Source organism: Spermophilus citellus (assembly GCF_964194105.1).
Source record: "Spermophilus citellus genome assembly, chromosome: 11".
NCBI classification, from domain to species: domain Eukaryota; kingdom Metazoa; phylum Chordata; class Mammalia; order Rodentia; family Sciuridae; genus Spermophilus; species Spermophilus citellus.
This window is the reverse complement of record NC_138192.1, coordinates 129366499-129391067: the sequence shown is the minus strand read 5'-3', so window position 1 is coordinate 129391067 and position 24569 is coordinate 129366499. Positions and strand designations below refer to the sequence as shown.

The 24569-nt window shown below is 40.1% G+C and overlaps 1 protein-coding gene across 8 annotated transcripts in view; it reads right to left on the bottom strand.

Moving 5' to 3' along the window:
- Positions 1-24569, bottom strand: part of DIS3L2 (DIS3 like 3'-5' exoribonuclease 2) — a 356130-nt gene that overhangs the window by 184612 nt on the left and 146949 nt on the right. For all 8 annotated transcript variants that reach the window (XM_081261984.1, XM_081261982.1, XM_081261989.1 and 5 more), the window contains 2 exons: positions 3680-3780; positions 51-298 (listed from right to left, as the gene is read on the bottom strand). In XM_081261984.1, the coding sequence (XP_081118110.1) occupies positions 51-298; positions 3680-3780 (349 nt within the window). The remainder of the gene's footprint in view (positions 1-50; positions 299-3679; positions 3781-24569) is intronic.

Below are 24569 nucleotides of genomic sequence, written 5' to 3'. Positions count from 1 at the left end.
ACTGAGTTCTTTCCTGTGACCAGTTGTTTTTCTTGCCAGAGATCACCTACCCCAGCGCAAAATTGCTGTCCTCCTTCCAGTCCACGATGCGGCAGATGAACAATGTGTTGGCATAATCTTTAGGCCGGGTCACAAAGTCCTGGGGACAGTCCTTGAGAGGTACATAAATTCTAGGCACTCGGTGGTCTGAGGGAGAAAACAGGGCATATTTCCTAAACAGATCACTGTTCTTATCAGCCAACAGTTTGAGGATGCCGGTGGCTGCTCGGGAATGTTTTTTCTCCAAGATGTAAACCACCTGAAAACACCAAAGATAATGTCAGTGTTGCTCATCTGTAGAACTGGGTATCAGATGAAGTCAGGAGGATATTATCTGATCAACTAGCAGAGTCCAGCAGTAAGTAATCAATAAGTTGCAATAATTTAAACACATATATCCAAGGAAAAAAAACTATGTAGTACATGAATAAATTAGATTAAAGTGCTTTTATAACTGTGATCTATGTCTTATGAAGAAAAGTGAGACTTCAGCAGATAGGTATAGCTCCAGGTATTTGTTCTGCATTATACTTTTCTCACATCGACATACCAGCATATTCTATGAACAATACATAAATGCTTTAAAAATGTTATTAAATACAAATTACTATTCTTATTAAGTTATAACTTCTTTGCTGAGATTTTCTATTTTCTCAAATGTTTCAAGAGAATTTTCAATTGCTTGCTGAAGCATCTTCATAATGGTCATTGTGAAGCCTGGTCATAACATCAATGGTTTCATGTAGGTATAAGTTATACCTTTTCTCTCTCAAGTTATGATTTTCCTGGTTCTTGGTATGATGATTGGTCTTTGTTTGAATCCTGAACTTTCTGGCTATTGACATTAGGAGATGCTGGTATTATTTAACTCTTTCATGCTAAGCAGTCACAGTATTGAGGTTTATTTAGCATGCAGATCCTGGCCTATTGCTGTGGGCTGAGATTCCAATGACAATTTTGTTTTCAGGGTCTCTGCAGTATTATTTTGCAAAGTTTGGTTTACATAGTGCCACTGGGATTCCCACTGGTTCTCTACTTATGCTGCTTGTGAGGAATTAGGGGACTCTCCAGGCCAGAGCACCTGAAAGTGTGGAATAGAGTACTCTCTAGCCTGCAGGGACAAAGAGGCTTCCCATTTAGGGATTTCCTGTTTGTGGCACAATCTCCTTACTGGCACTACCTGACTATCTGTCCAATGTCTCTGGATGTGAGAGAATAGTCTCCAGTCCCCAAGGACAAAGAGACTTCCCAGATTGCACACCTAATATGGTAGAATTCCCCTTCAAACAGCTTTCATAATTTCCGAGTTGCTCTGGGTGAGGACAAAGGGGCCTTGCCCACCAGGTCGTTTGTTGTGGCAAGATCCTTTTTACTGGTATCATCATGCTTTCTGGTGCCTTGAGGTGAGAGAGGGGAATCCCTGGTCCATAGGACAAAGAGGCTTCCTGTATCAGGTGCTTCTTGGAGTAGGATCTCCCTTGGTAGAGCCACTCAGATGCCCAATGTCTCTCAGTGGGGAGAGGCCTCTCAGGCCTAAGGAGAAAGGAAAGCCCTTCTCATGATCACTCACTGTTATCAGGGCTCCCAGTCAACTCCTTCACAGATGCTGCTGGCCTTGCCTGGCATCTCTGAGATGGAGGTTTCCTGAACAGACCTGAGTTTATCTGGCCATTGCCAGGCTGAGATTCAGAAACACCTTCTAATGGTAGGACTGTAAAATCCCTGTCTCTATGTAGTTTCTTTAGACTGGAGGTCCCTAACAAGTGTTGCTTCTTCTTTTTACCCTTTCAAGTTCTCTTGGGGTTTCCTGCCCCCACCCCCCAAACCAGGGTTTATAGATGTCCTTAGTGGGAGGAGCAAAAAAATCAAGCCATGCTATCTTGTCTGACCCAGAAGTCCTTGCATCCTGGTTTAATTTCTGATAGCACAAAAATGCAGAAAGCAGCTTGAACCTGTGGTTCACATGAAGTTAGCTTTAGGCAGAGTATAAGCTTGGCATATAAGTGCTGCTTACCTTATAATTTTATTTTATTTGATATTTTTTACTTTTTAAATTTTTTTGTACTAGAAATCAAACCCAAGGGTTCTCTACCACTGATCTACATGCCCAGCCCATTTGAAATTCTGAGACAAGAGTCTTGCTAAATTGCTGAGGCTGGCCTCAAACTGGTGATTTTCCTGCCTCAGCGTCCTGAGTCCCTGGGATTATAGATGTGCGCCACCTGCCCTGCCTTGTAATTTTAGATTGAATTCATTAAAAAATGTTATCCAAGAGGGAGAGAAAGAAAAGGGGAGAGGATGGGAAGAAGGGGTGGGCACGACTGGAGGGCAGTAGCAAATCACAGAATACAAGTTCTATGGACGGAGGGTTGCTCTATTCAGCTCTTACCATAGTCATTTAGAAATGTGGCCCAGTACAGCCAGATGTTTGTTTGTTTGAAAAAGAAGCTAGAAGCCTGATTTTTTTAAGGAAACAGTTTCTGTATGTTTGTTTAACGTAAGTTATGAAGTCAAACTTTTAAAACTCTGCACAGGTAAAATGAAACAGGTGTAGGAGCCAGATGCAGTCCCCGGCCACCCAGTCATTACAATCTTCCACACCTAGCACATTGCCTGGAACATGGTTAGTCCTCGAAATGCCTAATGAAATAAAGATCTGGATAACTGAATGGCAGTGGGAGTAACATACGTAAATTTGAAATTGTTCAGGTCAATATGTAGGCGAGATTCTCCTAATCAGCTGGCTGGCGAGTGGCACACTACATTCCCAGGTCAAGCACACTGACAAGATACCTCTGGTACACGAAGCCTCACACTATGATGCCACTCAATTCTTTGCCCTTGCGTCACTTTGCCTTCTGCCACCATGAGTTATCTGCATAGCCAGAGTCGGCTGTATTTGACCCCACATCTGAGGATGCTACTAACATACATAAGCTTTAAATAAAATTGTGCAAAAAATGAAACAGGAATGTAAAAATAATAATTATGTGATAACTGAATTGAATACTTTGAAAAAACTAAAAAGGAATTAGTAAAATTCATTTTTTGAATTAGCTATGACAATTTAAAAAACTGAAGCAAAAACTAAAATCTAGAAGGAGTTGATATTCCTATTACTTCTCCCAGTGTCTTAAATTCTCAGTTCACTTTATTCATTCATTCACTTATTGCTCGTAGTACTAGGAATGGAACCCAGAGGAGCTCAACCAGCCGTTTTCATTTTTTATTTTGAGACAGGGGTTTGCTGAGTTGCCTAGGCTGGAAGTGAACTTGGGATCCTCCTATCTCAGTCTCCTGAGTCAGTGGGATTACAGGTGTGTGCCACTGTGCCTGGCTTTGCTCCACTTTCAATAACCCAAACTGGAAGTCATAAATGCCTGATTGTACATGGGTTATAAACAAGAAAGAATACAAAACTCCAAATATACTTAAAGAAAAGGCCTTGGTCCTTTATACAAAGATAGGGAAGTGAATACACATTTACTTGTTTAAAGTTACAAGACCCATTCCTAATTTCCTGAGTCTACTAACTTTTCTGATTAACTGACTAACTATAGTCCTAACTGAATCTCACGAGACTGACAAGTATCTCAGGTGATAACCATTGGAAGAGTGGAAAAAATCTGCAATCAATGACCTTAGCTGATTTCTGCAGCGACTTCTCTGATAAAGCTTTTGTGTCTTGTGACATGGAGGTGCTCTCATCTTTTGTAACTGGTGCATTAGCATCCTCTTTTCCTAAATTAGAAAGACAAAGAAAAAGAAGAGCAGGGATCAATTAGATGAATATCCATTAGGCATACCGACTTTGAAGATTTGAAAACTCAGACTGGGAAAGATTTCTGGATACCAAGTACCCCACATCACTCACTCACAGTGGTTGGATGACTTGACTATGGCCAATCATGTCACATATCTGTATCAATGCTCACTTTGAGCACCTGGCTCAGCAGGCCACATTTGCTCTACTTTACATCATTCGCATGCTAAACACCATACTAGCAGAGAACATCTAATATGCTGAATTAAACTAAATCACCTGTGTATCAAAATGCCAAAAAAAAAAAGATATTAAGTACTCTCCAGCCCACAATGAAGAATAGAGATAGGTTAATTTATTAAAGCACATCTGCTGAAACAGTACAAAATCAAAATAAATGTTAACTTTTAAAAGAACTTTGGTACCAGCCATAACAAACAAAATGGTGGAAAATTTATTATATTTATTAAATAAATAAATAAAAAGCCCAACCCTGATTTTCCTGGCATTTCTTAGTGACATTATATAAAGAGTAAAGCACTTAAAGTCTTTTATGTTTAATTTCCTTTCTTAAAAAACTTATAAAATGCACATTCACCCAAGAAACTAAAACCACATCTCCCGAGAAAGAGGCAATTAGGCTCCATACCAGAAGTATTAAAAACACACATGAATAAAAACAGCAAATTACACACCTTTTGAACATTTAAAATTTTTGTATTTTCATTTATTACATTAGATTCCTCCCCACTAAAAATTACCCTCTATCCAAGTATATTGGAATCGCAGGTTCTAGGGATCACAACCAAATTCATGTGGGACCCACTTCAGAGAGACTCATACTTATCATCATTTAGACATAAACAAGGCCAAAATAAATAAATAAATTCTTTTCAGGACTGGCTGCCTCTAGCAAAGGCTCAGCTGAAGGCCAACTTTTACCATTCTGGGCATGCTCTGGAAACACTGACATGATCTGACCTACTAAAGCTAAAGAATGATCAACTGTGTGCTTCTACATATATGAAATCTACCTACTGATGAGCCCACTAAAAGCAGAATCTTCATTATCTTCTGAAAAGAAAATGCAAACACAAACTTTTCTACTATCAATGACTTATCCATCAGTAAAAGAGGGATAGTCATCCAAGTTCATCTTTTAATTTAGGCCATAGTCTAGAATTTCAAAATCATAAGATGCTTTCAGAACAACATTTTTTTTTATAATCTTGGGGCAAAAACAAAACAATACAAGCTGTGGATCTGTTTGTTCCATAATATACCTTGCAGTGCTCTGCAGAAAATAAGGTAACTTAGGAAAGAACAGGAAGATAAAATTAAGAGTACATGCTACTTAGAAATCTGACATGTAAGCTTTTGGTCTCAAAAGCTGTAAAAATGAGTTCAGGGTAGGGAGAGTACATGCTACTTAGAAATCTGACATGTAAGCTTTTGGTCTCAAAAGCTGTGGAAATGAGTTCAGGGTAGGGAGAGAACTGGTTTTTCCAGGACAGCCCAAACCCAAGGCTAGTAGCTTTCTAGTATGGTCACTGATGGTTCCATCTTAAAATGACTATTAGTTCAGATTCCACCCCAACAACAGTGACTCGTCTGTTCCAAAGGTTATACGAGGTTAGATCCAAAGAGAGAGGGCAACCCATGGCAGTGGGCCCAAGCATGATTTCCAGATATCACACCTGAACATGACCACTATAGGTTCTGTATTCATAAGGTTATCCTGGAAAAAATAAGGCTTTGTTCATAGTTACATCCTAATAAATTAAACCAAAGTTTATAGCCTTGCAGGTGAGAATCATAGATATTACGGTCAATGAACGTAAAGAAATACAATGCCAAGTTGGAAAGGTGAATCACCTTAATATGTTTCCAACTACTACTATTTCTTGCCACACTGAAGAGCAAAGTTGTCAGTTTAATGAGAGAATCAAATGCATTACTGAATCACAAGATCATGTATTTATTCATTTATTCCATGTATACTTATTGAGCACAGGGCATTGAGGATTCAGTTGTAAGATATAGATCCCAGCCCTTAGGGAACATACAGGCTAATGTGGAAATGATGTTATATAAATAATCACTCAATAAATATAAAATTACAGATTGTGATGAAGGATAAGAAGGAAAGAATAGTCCTATGGAGGAAGGGAAAAGGATGTGAGATTTAGGTTAGCGATCATGAAAAGGCTTGTGAGGAAATAATGTTTAAGCCGAGAAAAGAAGATGGTGTATATAGAGTAATAGGGGGTCAAAAGACCCCAAGGCAGGGAATGGCAGGAGGGTGGTAAAAACAGGAAGTTCTTTGCACAGTCAAGGACTGGAAAGAGGACTGGAAATAGGACTGGGAAGGTGGAGCACAATTAGCAAGAATAGGCAGTGCAAGACATGAGAATGAGAGGGAGACAGGAGTCAAGGCAGGTGGGCACTACAGGAGATAAGAACCCCGAGCTAAGCCTATGTTAAATGGGAAGCTGACTTTTGTGCAAGAATAGCATGACCAAGGCAAGATTAGAGCAGGCTATGAGTGGATGTGAGGAGATCAGTGAAGAATTACTCCAGGAGTCCAGGCATTGGAGGACAGAGCTGTGATGCAAACTCTGGAGGCAGAATTAAGACATATTTTGCAATTGAGCTGATATACTGGTGGGGATTTAATATAAGAGTCTAAGGGCTATTAGACATGAGAAGTGAAGAACTGTTTCCAGTTTTCTGACATCTACAGCTAGGCTGAGGGAGGCATGAATAAGGAAAGTCTAGAGAACGAAGTAAAATCAAGAGTTCTGTTTCAAAAGTAGATATATATATATATATATATATACACACACACACATATACCCTGGGATGATGTTGAATAAGCAGTTCAATATGAAAGTGTGGAACTCAAAAGTGAGGCCTGGGCTGTGGCTTTATATACAATTTCTATGCTGTGCACCCCAGAGATTCAAACCAGATCTGTTCAACTGTTAGGTCCACAAAGCTTTGCCACTGTTCCACACTGGTATATGCACAAGTACAGAGCACTGTGCTGCCACTGCTGAGCAAGTAAGAAACATTTCCTGAAGAAGTAGCCTGGGGCTTGAAGGATGTATAAATGTTTCAAAGAGAAACAAGGATGTTGAAGGGCACCCAAGACAAAGGCCAGAACTTTCAAGAGGCCCAGTTCTGTGAGACAGCTGATGCAGTAAAGGTCTAAGAAGAGATATATTGTAGTTACCAACAGGCTGTAGACACCGAGCTGGGTAGAAAAGGCTTGAGATGCATAAGGGGAGGAACAGGGCTGGGCAAGAGGTCGGATGGGCCATAGAGCTGAGGCTTATGTCACTGCCACATTAGCTAGTCTCTTCAATTTTCAGTGGGACAGCCCAGCTAAAAGACCACATCCTTTAGCCTTCTTGCTGGGGCATGTCCAAGTTTTAATCAGAAAGATGCAGTGGAAAGTGTTGTAGGTGACTTCTGAGAAGTATCTTTAGAGGGCACAGACCCAGTCTTCTCTTTCCTCCTCTCTGCCAGTTGGTAAGAAGATGTGTTAGCTGGACCTCCCTTGAGCACTCATCTTGGTCCTGGCTATAGGACAAAGGTGTTTCTACCCTGCAGAGCAGCATGAAAGAATGAACTGAAGATGTGGAGCCACCCTACATGTGCCAGCCTGCCTGCCTCTGGTCTTCTTTTGTGTGAGAGAGAAACAAACTTCTTTCTTATTTAAGCCATTGGTATTTTAGGATTTGAAGCTATTCTCAGCAAAACATAATTTTTAACATACAGGTTCAGACATAGAGATTGACAAGCTCAGACACTATCCCATAAAGCATAAAAGCCAAAGAAGTATCCTCTTAAAGAGTTATACACCAAAAGGAACCAAGGGATGGGAGGCGGAGAGGTTAGGGGCAAGTGCTGGGGAGTGATACTGGCTAAATTATATTGTTATACTGTGTGCATGTATGGATATGTAACAACAAATCCTCCCATTATGCACAACTATAACACACCAATTAAAAATGTAGAAAAAATTTTTAAAGAGTTATACACCACATTTATGTGTTAAGGCCCTGAATTTGGAAGCATTCTAGAGTGAAAAAACAATAGAAGCAGAGATCTTGGACAGCTATGGTTACAGCCTAGGGGAGACACAATCAGAAACTGAATCAAAGATAGAAAGAGACACCATAATGCTAAGTGAAATAAGTCAGACTCAGAAAGTCAAAGGTAAAATGTTTTCTTTGATATGCAGAAGCTAGTTCAAAATCAGGAGAAAAAGAAAAGGGAGAGGAATTCCATCAAAATAGAAGAAAGATCAGTGGAGTAGAGGAAGGGGACTGAGGTGAAGACAGGAGGGACAGGACAGGGGAAGACAGTGGAATGAGTCTGACTTAACTTTCCTATGTACATACATGAATATTCCACAGTAAATCTCACCATATGTATATCCCCGCCAAGGCACTAATTTTAAAAAACTATAAATAGCAGAAAGATCAGTAGAGAAGAAGACGGAAGGGAACAGGAGAGGGAGGAGGGAGAAAAAGGGGAAGTACTGGGGACTGAATTAGGGAAAATTATTTTCTGTGCTTTTATGTCAGAATTCATCCTAATGATGTATATAACTGAATCAGGAGAGTGGCAGTGACAGTGAACAGGGGTGAGACTTGACAGCACTTTCTGAGAAGGATGCTGATTAGCATCTTCATCACTGTGAACTGTCTAGAGTGAGAAAACGGGCTTCAATGGAAAGAGCTTCTGATGGACTCTCAAGAATAATGCTTTGACAGAACAACAAGACACCAATGAACTATAAGAACAAGGCCAAGCTGCCAGTGGTCCTCAACAAGGGGGAGAAAAGATGTGTCCCCACAGCCTTCGGTTTTGCTGCATTAAAGTAAGAGCTATCAGGCTGGGACTGAGGCTCAATGGTAGAACGCTCACCTAGCACGGGTGCGGCCCTGGTTCAATCCTCAGCATCACAAAAAATAAATGAATGGAATAAAGTTATTTTGTTTAACTACAACTAAAAAAATAAATATTAAAAAAGAAAGAGTTATAAATCTCTGTAGCCCCATATAGTTCATATAATTCTATAATCTAGTAATTATTAAAATTCTTCATTTAAAATAGAATTGTTGAAAAATTAGGTACACTAGTAACCAAACAACTCTTCAAAATTCCCTGAGAAAAACAACAGGAAGAAAAGGTCCAGTGAAATCCTGGTCTTTTTCTATAGACTACATGGAACTTCTATTTAAACATTCAAAAAGAAAAATGCCCCAGTTTGCTGGAGTTGGCATATAACTTGCATATAACAAGTACAAACTCCACACCTTATTTTGGTAAGAAAAATTATTCTTGGCTATCTCCTACAGAAATGGTAGACTGACAAGTCTGATGATTAGTAAAACTTTTCAAGCAAGTTTTCAGATGACTGAACCATGATACAAAGGTTGGGGGCAGGTGAAGGAAAAAAAAAAAAAAAAAAAAGCAACTGGGCGAAAGGGTGTGTTTCAATCTATCCTGTGCAAAGAACAGCAAACTGACAAATCCAAGCTCTCTACATTCTGAAGAGGCCACAGAAATTTAAAATTTCCAAATAGAACTCAGTGAAAACTTCAATACATATTTGTAAATGAAAATATACTCTTTTCAAATCTCTCAATATCAGTCTACTAGGAAAACTTACATTATGGGCTCCTCTTCCCTTTGAAACATAAAGGTGACAACCCAAGTCCTCACTATAATAATCGCTTGCTGTGCTACATTCCTGCCAGGCATAATGAGTGCAGATGGGCCATATGCAGCTCCTGCCAGGGACAAGGCTCAAAAGGGACTGTCTTTGGGGACACGAACAAGTTCCCTTCTTCACAAAATCCCCAGCCCAAGCAAGTCTCTCAGTGTGAAATGAAGCTAATGAAACTGTCAGTGCCAGGGGTTTTCACAGTATGTTTGCCTACATTACCTCACTTGATTCACAAACTTTACGCTAGGGGCAACGTGGGTACTGTTATTGAGTTTCACCAAGGAAACGGGTAACGAAGAGGCAGAGCCAGGAGATGACAGCATGCAGGGAAGCAGGTGCTGATTGTGGTGTCCACACAAGCATGAATGAGGTGTGATGGGAAGGGCCAGGGAAACCTATATTGAGGTACTACTTAAGTGGCCACAGGACTCCCTGAAATGCTGGAGTCAGCAGGAAAGGTCCTGAATATCTGTGGAATGTCAGACACTGCAAATGACCCTGCTTGCCTCCTGAGGAAGCTCATGTGCTAGAAGTAAAACAAAGATGCAAACAAATATTTAAAGCACATGGTGTTGGTAAGTGCTGGCCAGCAGTGAGCCCGAGGGCAATGAGAGGGAGCTGGGTAGAGTGTGACAGAGCAGCTGAACCCAAGCTGGAAATGGAAGGCCAAGTAGCAACTGCCTAAGAAGACAGGCCTTGGGAGCACTCCAGAAAGGGAAGAGTGTGCAAAGGCATGTAACAAGGGTAAACCTAGCCAGAGGGAAGACTGTGTGTATCTAAATGGGTCTACAGACCAGACCCTGAAAGACTCCACAAGATATCTGAAGAGATTGTATTTTATACCTTAGGGAAGGAAAGCCACTGAAACTTTATACAGAAAACCTAATTAGGATTATATTTGATGAGAAATCAATAGTCAGCGCGCTCGCTGGTGCGCGCTCTCTCTCTCTCTCTCACTCTCTCTCTATCTCTCGCTGCTTTAGGACTTTCTTTTTGCCTTTGATTTTATGTAATTTTTTCTATATCTAAACTTGAACTTTTTTTAACTCTACTTAGAAATCACTGGTCTTATATCTGTGATTTGATATTTTACCTAATATGGAAGATCTTAGCCATTATCTTCAGATTTCACCTTTGCCCATTTTCTGTTTCTTCTTCTTCTAGGACTCCAATTAAATTTATTTAAACCTTATCATTCTATACTCTTTTGCATTTTCTCTTTGTCTCTCCATGCCAGTATACTCTGGATAGTTTTTCCTATTATCTTTCAGTTCATTAATTGTCTCTTCAACTTTATCCAATCTGCTATAAGCCTATCCACTGAATTTTCTCTTCAAACTAATTACTAAATACTTTTCATCATCCACTGAGTTTTTATTTCATTATTCTGTTGTCTGTTTTAGAAGATTTTTTTTTCTGTCTTTTCCAATTTGCTATGCCGCAATTCATTGTTTCCCATTCTTGCAAATATCTTCAGGCTTATCATTTATTTGTTTAAATAGAGGAACATCTGATAATGTTTTTTAAGGATTGTTTCCGTTGTTTATGGGTTCTTACAGTTCCTGACTTTGGAGTCTGGTTTCCTTGGGTTCCTGGTAGTTTATGTGTTGGTCACTGAATTATCTGGGGCCATAACTACAGAAATCTTCCTTTTGAAAGATTTTTCCACTTGATTTCACCAGATACCCAGAGGCATCACCAGAACCTTAAACCAACTCAAGACTTGAGATTCCTTGGTTGCTCCAGTCAACTCGAACCTGGGCTAAAAGTCCATAAGAGAGTTTGTCTGCTTCAATTCTACCCTTATGGGGTCGCACCGTCTTGTGAAGAAGCTGAGCTTTATTTCTAGCCCCATAACTGCTGATCAAATCCACAATGTCATCTGGGTTCTTGATTTCATTTTTAACCTGATGATGAATATCAGCACTATGAGGTTTTAAGATTTTTAAATTCAAATATTTTTACTTATTTTAGTAGGAGGGTATATTTGAATGATAGCCCATTCTTACCACTAGTGGAAAGTCTCTAGGATCTGTAATTTGTAAATATTTTCCAGATGGCAGTGTAGACAGGGAACTGATAGGAGGTAACAGTGGCAAACTTCACAGGAAACACAAGGACAGTATGGTAGCCCTCAATGTTCCATTAAGGTAGAAGTACAAGGGATGGAGAAAAGAGAAGAGGCAGATTGCATTAGTCAGATTTTCATCACTGTGACTAAAATACCTGACCAGAATAACTTACAGAAGGAAAAGTTTATTTTGGGCCCACAATTTCAGAGGTTCAGTCCATGATTAGCTGACTCCATCATTTCACATCAGGGTGAAAGGCAAGGCAGAGGAAAGCTGCTCACTTTTTGGCAGCCAGAAAGCAGAGATAAAATTAATCCCAAGGGCACACCCCTAGTGATCTACTTTCTCCAGCCATGCCTCACCTGCCCTACAGCTACCACTCAGTAATCCATTCAAATTATCTATCCATAAAATGGATTAATCCAATGATCAGGTCATAGCTCTCAGATCTAATCATTCCACCCTGAACATTCTCAACATTGTTGCATTGTCTAACATGAGCTTTGGGGGGACACCCCACATCCAAATTGTACCACATATAATAAAACATGTGTGCTTCCATCCATAGGGATGACAGACAGAATGAACTTTGGAGTCACAGGACATAAATTCAAACTCAGATCCTACAACCTTGGGCTGTGTGACTTTAAACAAGTTACTCTTTATCAATTTCCACCTGTTCAAATTAGGTACAGTTTACATGAGTTATGTTTACATGTAGTACCCTGGCACAAAGTACATTAACAAAAATTGTTAGATGTTATTAACAGATGTTAATTAACTCTTGCAGTAAGTTCTGAATGAATCCAACTCTGTTCCTTGAGCTCAAGGGCCTGGACAAGACTGGTATATAGGACAACAAAAACATTATAAAATAAGTCTCATTTCTTCATGTGTAAAATGTAACATATGGGCTGAAGTTGTAGCTCAGTGGTAGAGCACTTGCCGAGTGTGTGTGAGGCACTGGGTTCAATTCTCAGCACCACATATAAATAAAAATAAAGGTACTGACAACTAAAAAAAGAAAAATATTTTTTTAAAATGTAACTTATAACTTACTCTATAGGGCTAATGGGAAGATCAAATGGAATATGTGTAGAAGTGCTACCATGGCTAGAACAGTTACGGTAAGCACTCAATAACTGCTATATAACACACTGAAATCACACATGCTTTTCCGTTTGATGCATGCTATGCAAAATGAAGAAGGATAAGAGATGGTGCTATGCAGGTAGGCAGAGGCCAGGCAGGCATTAGAGGAGCTTGGATTTATTCTGAGGGCAGTGGGAGCTGGAGGAAATAGCAGCAGGAAGCTGACGTGATCTGTTCTTATTAAGCAGACTGCACTGGTTTATTCAGGAAAAGTGAGACAGGAGTCAGGCAGAAGGTCCAGGTTGGCGGGGCAGAGCTGAAAAAGATGACTTAGTGGGTATCTGTAGGTACAGATCTATGGGGTCAAGCAAAAAGCAGGAAAGCCTGCCTCATTTCCTTATCACGGAGGGTCTCTGAACATGGTTCCCAGAGCAGCAGCATAATCATCACTTAGGATCCCATAGAAATCACATTCTCAGGTCCCACTTATGACCTACTGACTCAAAACTTCTGGGGTGGGAACCAACAATCTGAATTTTAACAAGGCTTTCAGATGATTCTAAAGCACACTGAAGTATGAGAGCCAATGCTATAAGAACAATGAGCCACCACAGGAAGATCACACTCAGACAATCAAGAGAGAACACAAGGCCAGTAGGGTCTCAGTGAGTTTGAGGTGTCATCTACTAGATCTGGAACTCAAGAGAAAGTTCTGGGCTTGCAACAGAGATGAGGGAGTTACCTGTGCACAGAGAATCAATGTCTGAGTGGACTGACTCCCTCGGGGACTGCTCAAAATCCAAAGGGAAGAAAACCCAGGATGGAATAGCAAGGAACACCAACATTTAAGCAAAGCAACAGCAAAGCAAAATGTCTGCAAAGAAAACAGATGTGGTCAGAGAAGCAGAAGAAAAGTCAGGCTGGCCTGAGGTTAAAGAACACTGCAATAGGGAAAGAATAGTCCGCAGTGTGACAAGATCACAGGTAATCCTAGTGAGACTCTTTTTAATGAAGGAAACAAAGTGAAATTAAGATGCTATGCCTGGAAAATTGAGTGGGATGTGTATGGGCTTTGGGGATGAGGGTGTGGAATGGGCTCGGGAAGCCTGGCAGTGAAGGAATGGAATAATACAGGGTGGTGGCTCTACAGGGAGAGAGAAATCATGATACAGCTTTTAATATTTTATTTTTTTAAGATAAGAGAGGAGGTTTGGAATGGTTAAATACTGATGAGAAGGAACAAGTAAGGAAGGTGTGGTTGAAGCAGGCACAATTAGGAAAGGGAGGGGCCCCTGGAAGGAAGGGATGGGATCCAGAATCCAAGAGAAAGGATTAACCTCAGGCAGAGAGGACATGAGAACTTCACTGTATCAAAACACATGGAGGAGGGCATGAGATTACAAACAGGCCTGGCAGAGCTGTTTTCCACACTTCAGAGGAGGCTCAAGTGAGAATGTTATCCCAAAACAGCATCCCTGAACATACTAGGCATGGTGCTCTATGCTTTCAATCAAATAAGTAGTAACTCATCATTGAGCCCCTATCACACATCTGGCACCTTGTTGGGTAATTTGCACATGTTACCAGATTTAATATTCTCCACAGACCAATGAGGCAGGCATAGATTAATGTGCCAATTTTAGAACCAAGAGATATGAGGCTCACAAATATCAAATAGCATGCTTATCCATGGATATCAGCCAGGTAGTAGCAGAGACAGGATTCAAACCCAAGTCTCATGAACACTAACACCTCATCCCTTCCCCATGCTGCTACACTAGCTCCAGGATCTCAACAGCATTGACAGAAGTGAGAGTGTAAAGGAAAACATGATATGTGAGAGAGATGCCCAGGTAATAGATAATGGGAGTCAGTCAACTTTACTTGGGACATATTTTGAGTTTGGGGAGACAATGGGTCATAAGCATGCCCACTTCCTCTGCCCAAGCTGGAGATATGGTCCTTCATATTGGAGTAGAAGTTGGGAATATCAATTAGATGACATTATCTGAGAGTTTACACTGTGGAAAAGACTGGGGAAAGAATGCTTGAATACATTAAGAGCAATATGATAAATAAATGAATGAAAAGGAAGCTGATATCCAAGCAGCAAAAAGGGAACAAAAGCCTTTCAGTGCCCATTTTCCCATACCATTTCAGTTTGCAAACTGGTGAGAGATTAAGAAAGGAGGTGTTCATTCTGGCAGAATGTCACCACTCCTCCTTGGGCCAACCACACAGGAGCTTTCAGGCTCCTGAGCTGAAGCTGAGCCCTGGTTAGCTTGGCTTTTGGCCCCCAACCCGAGGCCTTCACAGGGTCATCTTCTCAGATGGGCTTTGCACTGATTCCCATCCTCAGATGTTAACAGCATTCACTTCAACACCCTCCTGCTTCTCTCTGCTCCATATCTTTCTCTTGCCCAGGAGAAATGACTTAAATTTCTCTCTAATAAAACTTTAATTGGCTTTTAGCCTCATGGCTCCCCAAAGACCCAAAATGCGAGCACATCCACTGATGTGCTTCCATCTAAGCTGGCTTTACCTCCCTCATTCTGCATCTTTCCCAACAGAGGAATGATTCTTCCAACTTTAAGTTGACTTCCATCTGAGGTTTTCTTAAAGGAATCAAACTTCACATCTAACTGTGATGTGACCATTTCAATCCCAGAGACATAGTGTCAACTGAAACCAGACTGGTGTTTCTTTACCTGCCTTCTAAAGACAAGCTAATACATTAGATCTGCAAACAGTGAAAAAGGTGATAAGCTATCTTAGAGGGCTACATAGAAAATGGCCTCTAAACATGGAGAGTTTGACTAGATGAGTTATCACGTTCTGAATCTGCCACATACATTAAGTACTTATCGAATCTCGTTATGCTCCAGGTCTCTTAAAGCACATTCAATATTTGCCCCATTAAACATCTCCAACAGGGATAATTAGATCCAGCCCACTGCATGGGTGAAAAGGAAAAAATTAAAGTGGTGCTTCCCCAAAGGCCAGCCCTCTTTCTCAATTCATTTGCTGTGATCTAGAAATAGCAGAATCACAGAGTGATCACTGCAAGGAAAGGAAGACAGATAGTTTAATGATGACTGAATTAATATTTACAGACAGCATCATTTCTAAGATCCATAAAGTCACTAGGAAAATGAACAATGCATCGCTCAAAAACAGCTAATGTTTGAAGCTGATGTTGTTTCTATCTTGATAGAAAATTGTTCCTCCTTAATAAGGTAACAAACTGTAGCTCTGAATGCAAATCAGGCTACTGTGGATGCCTCTAATCAAGTTATATAGACATGGATGAGTCATATTGGTTTTGCTGCCAACTTGGCAAATTTGAAGGCTTTACAATGACTGCCGTGGAGAAAGAGGACTCAGGCTTGACACAGGAGAGTACCTGGTCAATCCTTCTTTGGTTTCAAAGAAGAGAAGGAAGGAGACTCTTCTGCAGAACCATTGCAAACACAAGACTCTGTTCTGGATCTGAACTAGAGATAAGCAAAAAAAAAAAAAGTTACATGAGGACATCTTTTCAAATCCAACCATAAATATACCAGTCATAAAATGTAAACCGGAAACAAAAGGAAATGGTCATACATTTTCTGGGAAGAAATAAGTAAAGGCTTACTCTAAAATGGTCCCCAATGTGCTGTGGCATATTACCTGTCATCCCAGTGGCTTAGAAGGCTGAGGCGGGAGAATTCCAAGTATAAAGCCAGTCTCAGCAACTTAGTGAGACCTGTCTCAAAAATAAAAAAACAAAAAAGGGCTGGGGATGTAGCTCAGGGGTAAAGTGTTTCTGGGTCCAATCCCTAGTATATCCCCCCTCAAAAAAAACCCAAAAAGGTCCCTAGTAAGACCCACCATTCATGTCCTCATAGAATCCCTGCCCGTTGAGCACATGCAGGACCATGACTTGCTTCTAACCAAGAGAATACAGCACAGATGATGGTGTGTTACTTCCATGACTGGGTTACACAGGATTCTAACTTCCACTTTGACAACTGAGTCTCTCTCTTGCAGGATCTGATGAAGCATCAGCTGCAGGAAGGCCTATGTAGAGAACAGCTAAAGGCAGCATCCACTCAAAGGTGAGCAAGAAGCCAAGTTCTAGTCCAACAGCCTACAATGACCTGACTCTGGTCACTAACTATGAAAGCTTAGTAGCAGATCTTTCCCCAGTTGTGCCTTCAGATGACCAATGCTCTGACTGCAGCACTGTGAGGAACACTGAAGGACTTCTGCAGGAGGACAATGTGATACTCATCACTTCCAGAGACAACAGGCTTCAAGCAGAGGGCCTGGATGAGCCACATCCCAATTCCTGCCTCACAGAAACTGTGAGAAAATAAATGTGCTGTTTTAAGCCACCAAGTCTGTGGCAATTTGTTACACGGTGATAGAAAAGTAATATTTTTCTAAAATGAAAGTTGGCACTGGAAGAATGGGAGGCATTTTCCCAGGAGGAGTGGGGAACTGGGTGGCATTTATGGCAGAAGAGAGGAAGCTCAGACACACAAAGGGTAGAAGAAGTGAGTGTTTAGGGATACTTAAGTCCAGTTTGCACTCCTGAGATTTTAGTGGCAGGTTCAAGAGCAAGAGGCTCTGGTGAACAAGGGCAGCCAGAGAGCTGTTAAAGCTCATCACTACCACCAGGGGAGCTGAGGACCTCTGCAAGAGGACGATGTGAAAATCACCGCTTCCAGAGACAACAGGCTTCAAAACATAGTCTGGAAAATGCCCATAGTGGAATGCTAGACCTTATTTTTTTTAATAAACAATAAATTTATTTCTCATGGTTCTGGAGGCTGAGAAGGCCAAGATCGATGTGTAGGCAGATTTGGTGTCTGGTAAGGACTCCTTCCTGGTTCACAGATGGCCATCTCTCACAGGGTCCTCATGTGATGGAAGGAGTGAGGAAGTCACAGGTGTCTCTTTTATGAGGTCAGTAGCCCCATTCATAGGGACCCCACTTCTTAATACCATCATATTGTGTAGGCCTTATTCTTTTTAATAAACTTTCCCTTCCATTACCTAATTTGATTTATGCAAGAACCTGTGAAGTAGTTGAGGCGAGTATTTATTACAAAGGTTTTTTATGAATAAAGAAAATGAAGGCAAGGATGACTGGCAAAAGTGCCTGTTCAGTACTTTTTTTTTTTCCTACTAAGAGATTTGACACATTTTATTGGAACCCTCATCCCTGGTAGAGAAGTGAACAGGGCTAGTCAGACAGGTTTGCATTCTGGTCCCGCTGCACCAGGGTGGGCCCAACGAGCATTCATACCTGGAACAGAAGATACAATGTAGCCTGAGTGAACTGCAGAGACAGGGCCAGAGGAGCGTTGAGATAGGTGGGCAGCACTGAGCATCAGAGTCAAGCCTATCAAGTTCACTTTCAACTACTGTTTATGGCTCCAGCAAAGGAATCAGAGCTAAGGGGCACTAAAAACTGAGGAACAAAGAGGAGAGACCTCACTGTGGAGACAAGCTTTCATTCAGGGGACTAGAGAAAGGGTGTGCAGGGTAGAAATCAGATTCCACTTAAAGGGACAGGGTAACACACTCACTTTTTAGTGTTTTGGAGGCTACTGTTTTGTCTAATTAGCATTACTGAAAACCATAGAGAGTTTTCTATTGTAAAATGTTAAATAAGATCTGTCCTTGGGGCTGGGATTGTGGCTCAGTGGTAGAATGCTCGCCTAGCATGTGTGAGGCCCTGGGTTTTATCCTCAGCACCACATTAAAAGTAAACAAATAAAATAAAGATATTGTGTCTAATGACAACTAAAAAAATAATAATAATAAAAAAAGATCTGTCCTTAATGATAGTCCTTTTATATCCAGAGTGGGGCAGCTAGCAGTTTCCTCCAGAAAAGAGCCACATGGCCCAATTTTTATGCAATAGGTTGAGCTAGAATCCTCAACAGCTTTTTGAAAATCTCTGCAGATTACGACCATCATTACTCCAAGTCTATCAATCAAGCAATAATTTCCCTTGGCATGTTGCTGCATGACTTGAGAAGCCTCACCAATAGTTCTCAAAGGAGGATGGGAATTACATAGAGCAATCCAAAGAGGAATGAGTGCCAACAAGATGAATCTGCAGGCACATGTAATTCTGTAAAGTGGCACAAAAGGGTCCCTAACAAAGGGAAAAATACACAAAACTTTAAGGTCAAATGCCACATTGCAAAAAAGGTTTTATTACTAATTGAATAAACCTGGATCATGCCAACCAGAAGGAGGAAAAAGGAAGTATTGACTACAGGGCCTTCCCTTCCTGGAGTCTGAAGGCCTGAATCTAACTTTACAACCAGCCAGCCTCTGAATTGCAGGAAGAATTAAGTGGGGATGCCCTTGCAGAGCTGATTCACAGGGTTCTGTGAATCTGTTCAATAAATATCAAATCAAACTTTTCCAGGCAATTGTTACAAAGTAATAATGAAAACAAAGGAGAGAGGAGTTTTCCCTAAATAAAGGCTGATATTCAATTCATATGAGAATTAGTCTTTTTAATGAAAATAATCTTCAATCACCTGACACCCACTAAAGAAGAGAACTTGTTCCTTGAATACACCCACCACAGCCGGGTGCAGTGGCACACTCCTTTCATCTCTCTTCTTGGTGTTGTACAGGCTCTTAAAATCTCCACCACAATTAGCTTCCAAATGTCCACCTCTGCCCCTGAGCTTTCAAATCTCCAAGTAAAATCTCATTTCACAGGATGATGATCACTTCAGGCAGTTCTGATCATAGTCCATCTACCTGACAATCTCGCTGATGTCCCACAGCTTTAATCAATAATATTCAGAAAGGTACTCTCACCATCCCTCCTATGGGTCTATACTTCTATAAACCAATCACCTACTAATTGTCACAACCAGATTGTCCCTACTAAACTCAAGTTCAACATGCAATCAGAACCTGAATTCATAGCCTTCCTCATCCTTAGTCTTTGTTTTTTCACTTAAGAATGTCAGCACCCAAGCAGTTCCTAACTAGAAATCATGTTGCACTCATTCTTGAATTCTTCTCTTAAGTATTATATCTGATTTTCCATTGAACTTGGTCAATCCTGACCTGTGTATAATCCTGCCTGGGCTTCTATTCTCAGAGACATAAAGTAGTGCAATGTCCACTTGCAAATGAAAACCTTGAAGAAAAGAAGAAAAGTGATGTGTCCAAGTTCATATAGAAAGCAAATAGCAGAGTAGAACCAGAGCTCATTCACATCACCTTTCACCACACAGATCTCCCCATCAGCTATGAAATTTGTCCCAATTTGCAAAATGGCTTACTAAGGAAAGTGACTTATTGGCTCATATAACTGGAAGTTCAAGACTAGGAAGGCTTCAGGGTCAGTTGATCCAGGGTTCTCATAGCTGTAGGGGCCCAGAATTTCCCTAGTCCTCACTCTTCTACTCATATTACTTAACAAGTTATTGATAGCTGTCAACAGTAATTAGGGATAAATGCTTCCTTACTTGTATCCATTAGGAAACTAAGTCCAGAATTCAAGTAGGATTCACCCTGATTGGATTGCTTTCGAACAGAGCCTCTGGAAAGAGGCAATGATATAAAGCTCCAATGTTTTTTTTTTTTTTTAAAGTGGCTAACTACATGTAGTTAAATAAAATAAAATACAATTTTAAGGGCTTGACAATCACAAGTGGCTAGTGGTTACAGTACTGGACAGTATAGATTAGAACACTCTCATTGATGCATAAAGTGCTATTGGCATAAGGCAACTAAGTTTGCCAAGAAATTTATATATGGCAATGAGAAGACCTAGCTCTGCTGCTAGAGTCACCTTCACCCAAAGTTCAAGGAATCTGAGGAAGCAGCAGATATCCAATGAAAATCTGGGTAAATACAGGAAAGTGAAAAGAGGAAACAAACTCTAGACAGACGTGAACAATGCTCAAAAAGAAATTAAATTGAAAAGGCATGAGTTACCCTTTTAAAAATATAACCTATTGTTATGGATACAGGTATTTTTCTTTTATGAACTCTCTACATTCCTGTGGAACATTGGACAAGCAAAGTACTTCCTCTGAGCCTCAGTTCCCTTGTTGGTAAGACAAAAACGGATGAACTAGATCAGTTGCTTTTAACCTTAAGCACAGTGGCATTGTTTGTTTGTTTGGGGTGGAGGGTACCAGGGATTAAACTCAGGGACACTTGACCAATGAGCCACATCCTCAGCCCTATTTTGTATTTTATTTAGAGATAGGGTCTCACTGAGTTGCTTAGCACCTCGCTTTTACTGAGGCTGGCTTTGAACTTGTGATCCTCCTGCCTTAGCCTCCTGAGCCACTGGGATTACAGGAGTGCACAACAGCACCTGGCCACAGTGGCATTTTTTTTTTACAGATTTTTTTAAATTATTCATTTTTTGCCTAGGATCTCGATATCTCTCTCTCTCTCTCTCTCTCTCTCTCTCTCTCTCTCTGTGTGTGTGTGTGTGTGTGATGCTGGGGATTGAACCGAGGGCCTTGTGCGTGCGAGGTAAGCACTCTACCAATTGAGTTATATCCCCAGCCCTTAAAGTATTTTTAGGAACAACTACATTTATAATAAATTTTCTATAACTTTTTAAAATCAAAACAACATAACTGTTCTTTAGAGCTTCTGATCAGCAAGAAAAGCCAATGTTATCACAGTTGAATGATATCATTTGCAACAAAATGAATTTAAATTCACTATGCAATCTAACTAAAAGCAAATTTACCATTTTCATCAAGTGTTATGATATATCTGCAAAAAAAAATACAGTGCCCCACAAGGAGCCACCAGGGATCAAACACTGCATGTCAATAAGAACAAATGATCTTTCAGGGACTGTCCAGTGGGCGATGATTTCTATGGCAATGAAACATAATGTATAACAGATATGACACTGAGTTCATTCATACTTGTTGTTAGCATGGACTGGCTTGACCTGGAACATACCAGAGAGGAAGATTTGTGGGTGGACTGGGAAAAAAGTCCAAGGGTAACTGAAGTCTAGTGATTACAGGAAGGGAAATAAGGAGAAAATTATGCCATCACTCAGAAGTTGTTCTTCCCACCAGGTGCAGTAGAACATGCCTGCAATCCCAGCAGCTTGAGAGGCTAAGGCAGGAGGATCACAAGTTCAAAGCCAGTCTCTGCAGAAGTGAGGGGCTAAGCAACTCAGTGAGATCCTGTCTCCAAATAAAATATAAAATAGGGCTGGGGATGTGGCTCAGTGGTCAAGTGCCCCTGAGTTCAAGTCCCAGTACGAAAGAAGGAAGGAAGGAAGGAAGGAAGGAAGGAAGGAAGGAAGGAAGGAAGGAAGGGAGCGAGCTGTTCTTCCCTCTTTGTTTCTAGTAACCACAATGGACTATAAATATAAATCATCAGGGAGCCAAGTATGAAGCTAAAAGTACAGAGCAAGCAAAAGGGTCAGGAGTGACATATTGGAAAAGGAGCTAAAAGATCTCAGGGTTGGTGACTCCAGAGACCTCCAGTTTTCACTGGCCTCTGAGGAGAAGAACGGGTACTCTAGTGACAGACATGTTAAAGGCCTAGGAGCCCCTATTTCCAGACAACGAGACAAACAAGGTTTGTGAGAGATTATTTTGTTTTAAATTTCTATTCCAATACTCATGTGCTAAAAGTGCTAGAAGACAGATGACAGGCACCTATGCCAGGGCCTGAGAGGGCTAGTGGGACAGAGCACTTTCTATCAAAGATGTTATTTGTAATGGTAGAAAAATGTTCTGCAACCCAAGTCCCCAAGTCTGCTGCTGTGTCAAAGAGCAACAAGCAAATAGGCAGGAATGACTCCAGGAGAAAAGTAAAAAAAAAAAATTGAAAAAGAGGTAGCAGAAAGGACAGCCTGAAAAAGTGTTTCGCAATCTCCAGTGACATTTCAATAAAGATCAGATGTAATTATTATTCTGTCAAGATTTTTTATGCTTCATCGTGACTTTCTATTTGTTACTCCTCTCTACTAATCAAGTATTTATATGTCCTTAAAAAATCTCATTCCAAAAACTCTCACATTCTTCAAAAAGCTACCAAAATTACCATATGACCCAGCAATTGTACTCCTCTGTATAGAAGTATAAAAAGAATTTGAGGGGGGCTGGGGATGTGGCTCAAGCGGTAGCGCGCTCGACTGGCATGCGTGCGGCCCGGGTTCGATCCTCAGCACCATATACCAACAAAGATGTTGTGTCCACCGAGAACTGAAAAATAAATATTAAAAATTCTCTCTCTCTCTCTCTCTCTCTCCCTCCCCCCCCCCACTCTCTCTTTAAAAAAAAAAAAAAAGAATTTGAGGGCTGGGGATATAGCTCAGTTGATAGAGTACTTCCCTCGAATTCACAAGGTCCTGGGTTCAATCACCAGCACCACCAAAAAAAAAAAAAAAAAAAAAAAAAAAAACCTAGAAACAGGGAGTCAAACAAATACTCTCATACTGATGTCTATTTCAGCACGATTCACTATTCAATATCCAATAAGGTAGAAACAACTCAAGTTCTAATAAGCATGGGTATATACACAAAATAAGGTATACACCAGATGGATTATCACTCACCCACTAACAGGAATGGCATTTGGATACTTGTTACAACACAGTTGCACCTCAAAAACAATATGGTAAGTGAAATAAACTAGACACAAAAAGACAATCCACGTATGGTTTCACTTATACATAATATCTGGAATAGGCCAATCTGTACAGAGAGGAAGTAGATTGTGATTATCAGGAAATGAACACAAGGGGAAATGAGCTGGTTCATGGTTATAATTTCTGATTTATATATATATATATATATATATATATATATGAAGCAGAAGTTACTTACAATAAGTAAAAATAGCCAAATAAATTATATTAAAAATTGGACAAGTCATGAGCTAGTGTAAAACAAATAAAAGACAAAATGAAAAGGGTATGATCACAGATGAAGAGGAAATTAAATAACTGAAGATACTCTATAAAAGTCACTTCTAATACATTTCAATATGTAGTTACAGTGCACAATTCTTCCTAGAAAGCATAAATCATCAAAATTAATCAAGAAGAGAAAGAAAATAGAAATCAATAGTCATTAGAAATAGAGAAAATTGCCAACAACAACAAAAAAAAACCCTAGCCCATGCTTCAAAAATGAGTTCTTTAAATGATTCACTCACAGAATACTCAATCCTCAATGCTATTTTAACTATTTCAAAGTAATGAGTAAAAAGGTTCCCTACTTATTTTAATAAAGTTCATACAGCCTAATACCAAAACAAAGATAGCACACAACAAAAAACTACAGACCAATCACATTTTTATTATAAATCCAAAAATCATAAACAAATTAGAAGCAAACATAACTGAGGTACACATTGAAACATGTTACATAACCTGGCCAAATGAGAGTCATGGCCATATGAGGGATAGAAACATTATTCAACGGTAGATGCCATCATATTATTAAGTCAAAGAGGAGAAACAACATATTGGAACACGTTCAAAGGGCACTTGAAAAAAGTTCAGTATCCATTCCCAACAGAAACTTTTTAGTAAAAAAGAGGACACTGGGTTAACTGGGTCTCAAACCCTCAGCATTGTGCTTGAGGGTTTAATCCTGGAAGCATTCCCATTCACACTGAAAAAGGTAGTCACTACTGTTATTCAATACAGTTCTTAAAAGTGGTAGCCAATGAAATAAAGTCATAAATAAGAGATACAAAATTAGAAAGGAAGAGGCAAAATTATTACTTGCAGACAAAATTATTTTACCCCAGGACATCAAAACAACCAAGTGCAAGAGCATAAAAGTGTCTTGAGTTCAAAAACATTGAGAATCACTGGTTCAAATTATTTGCT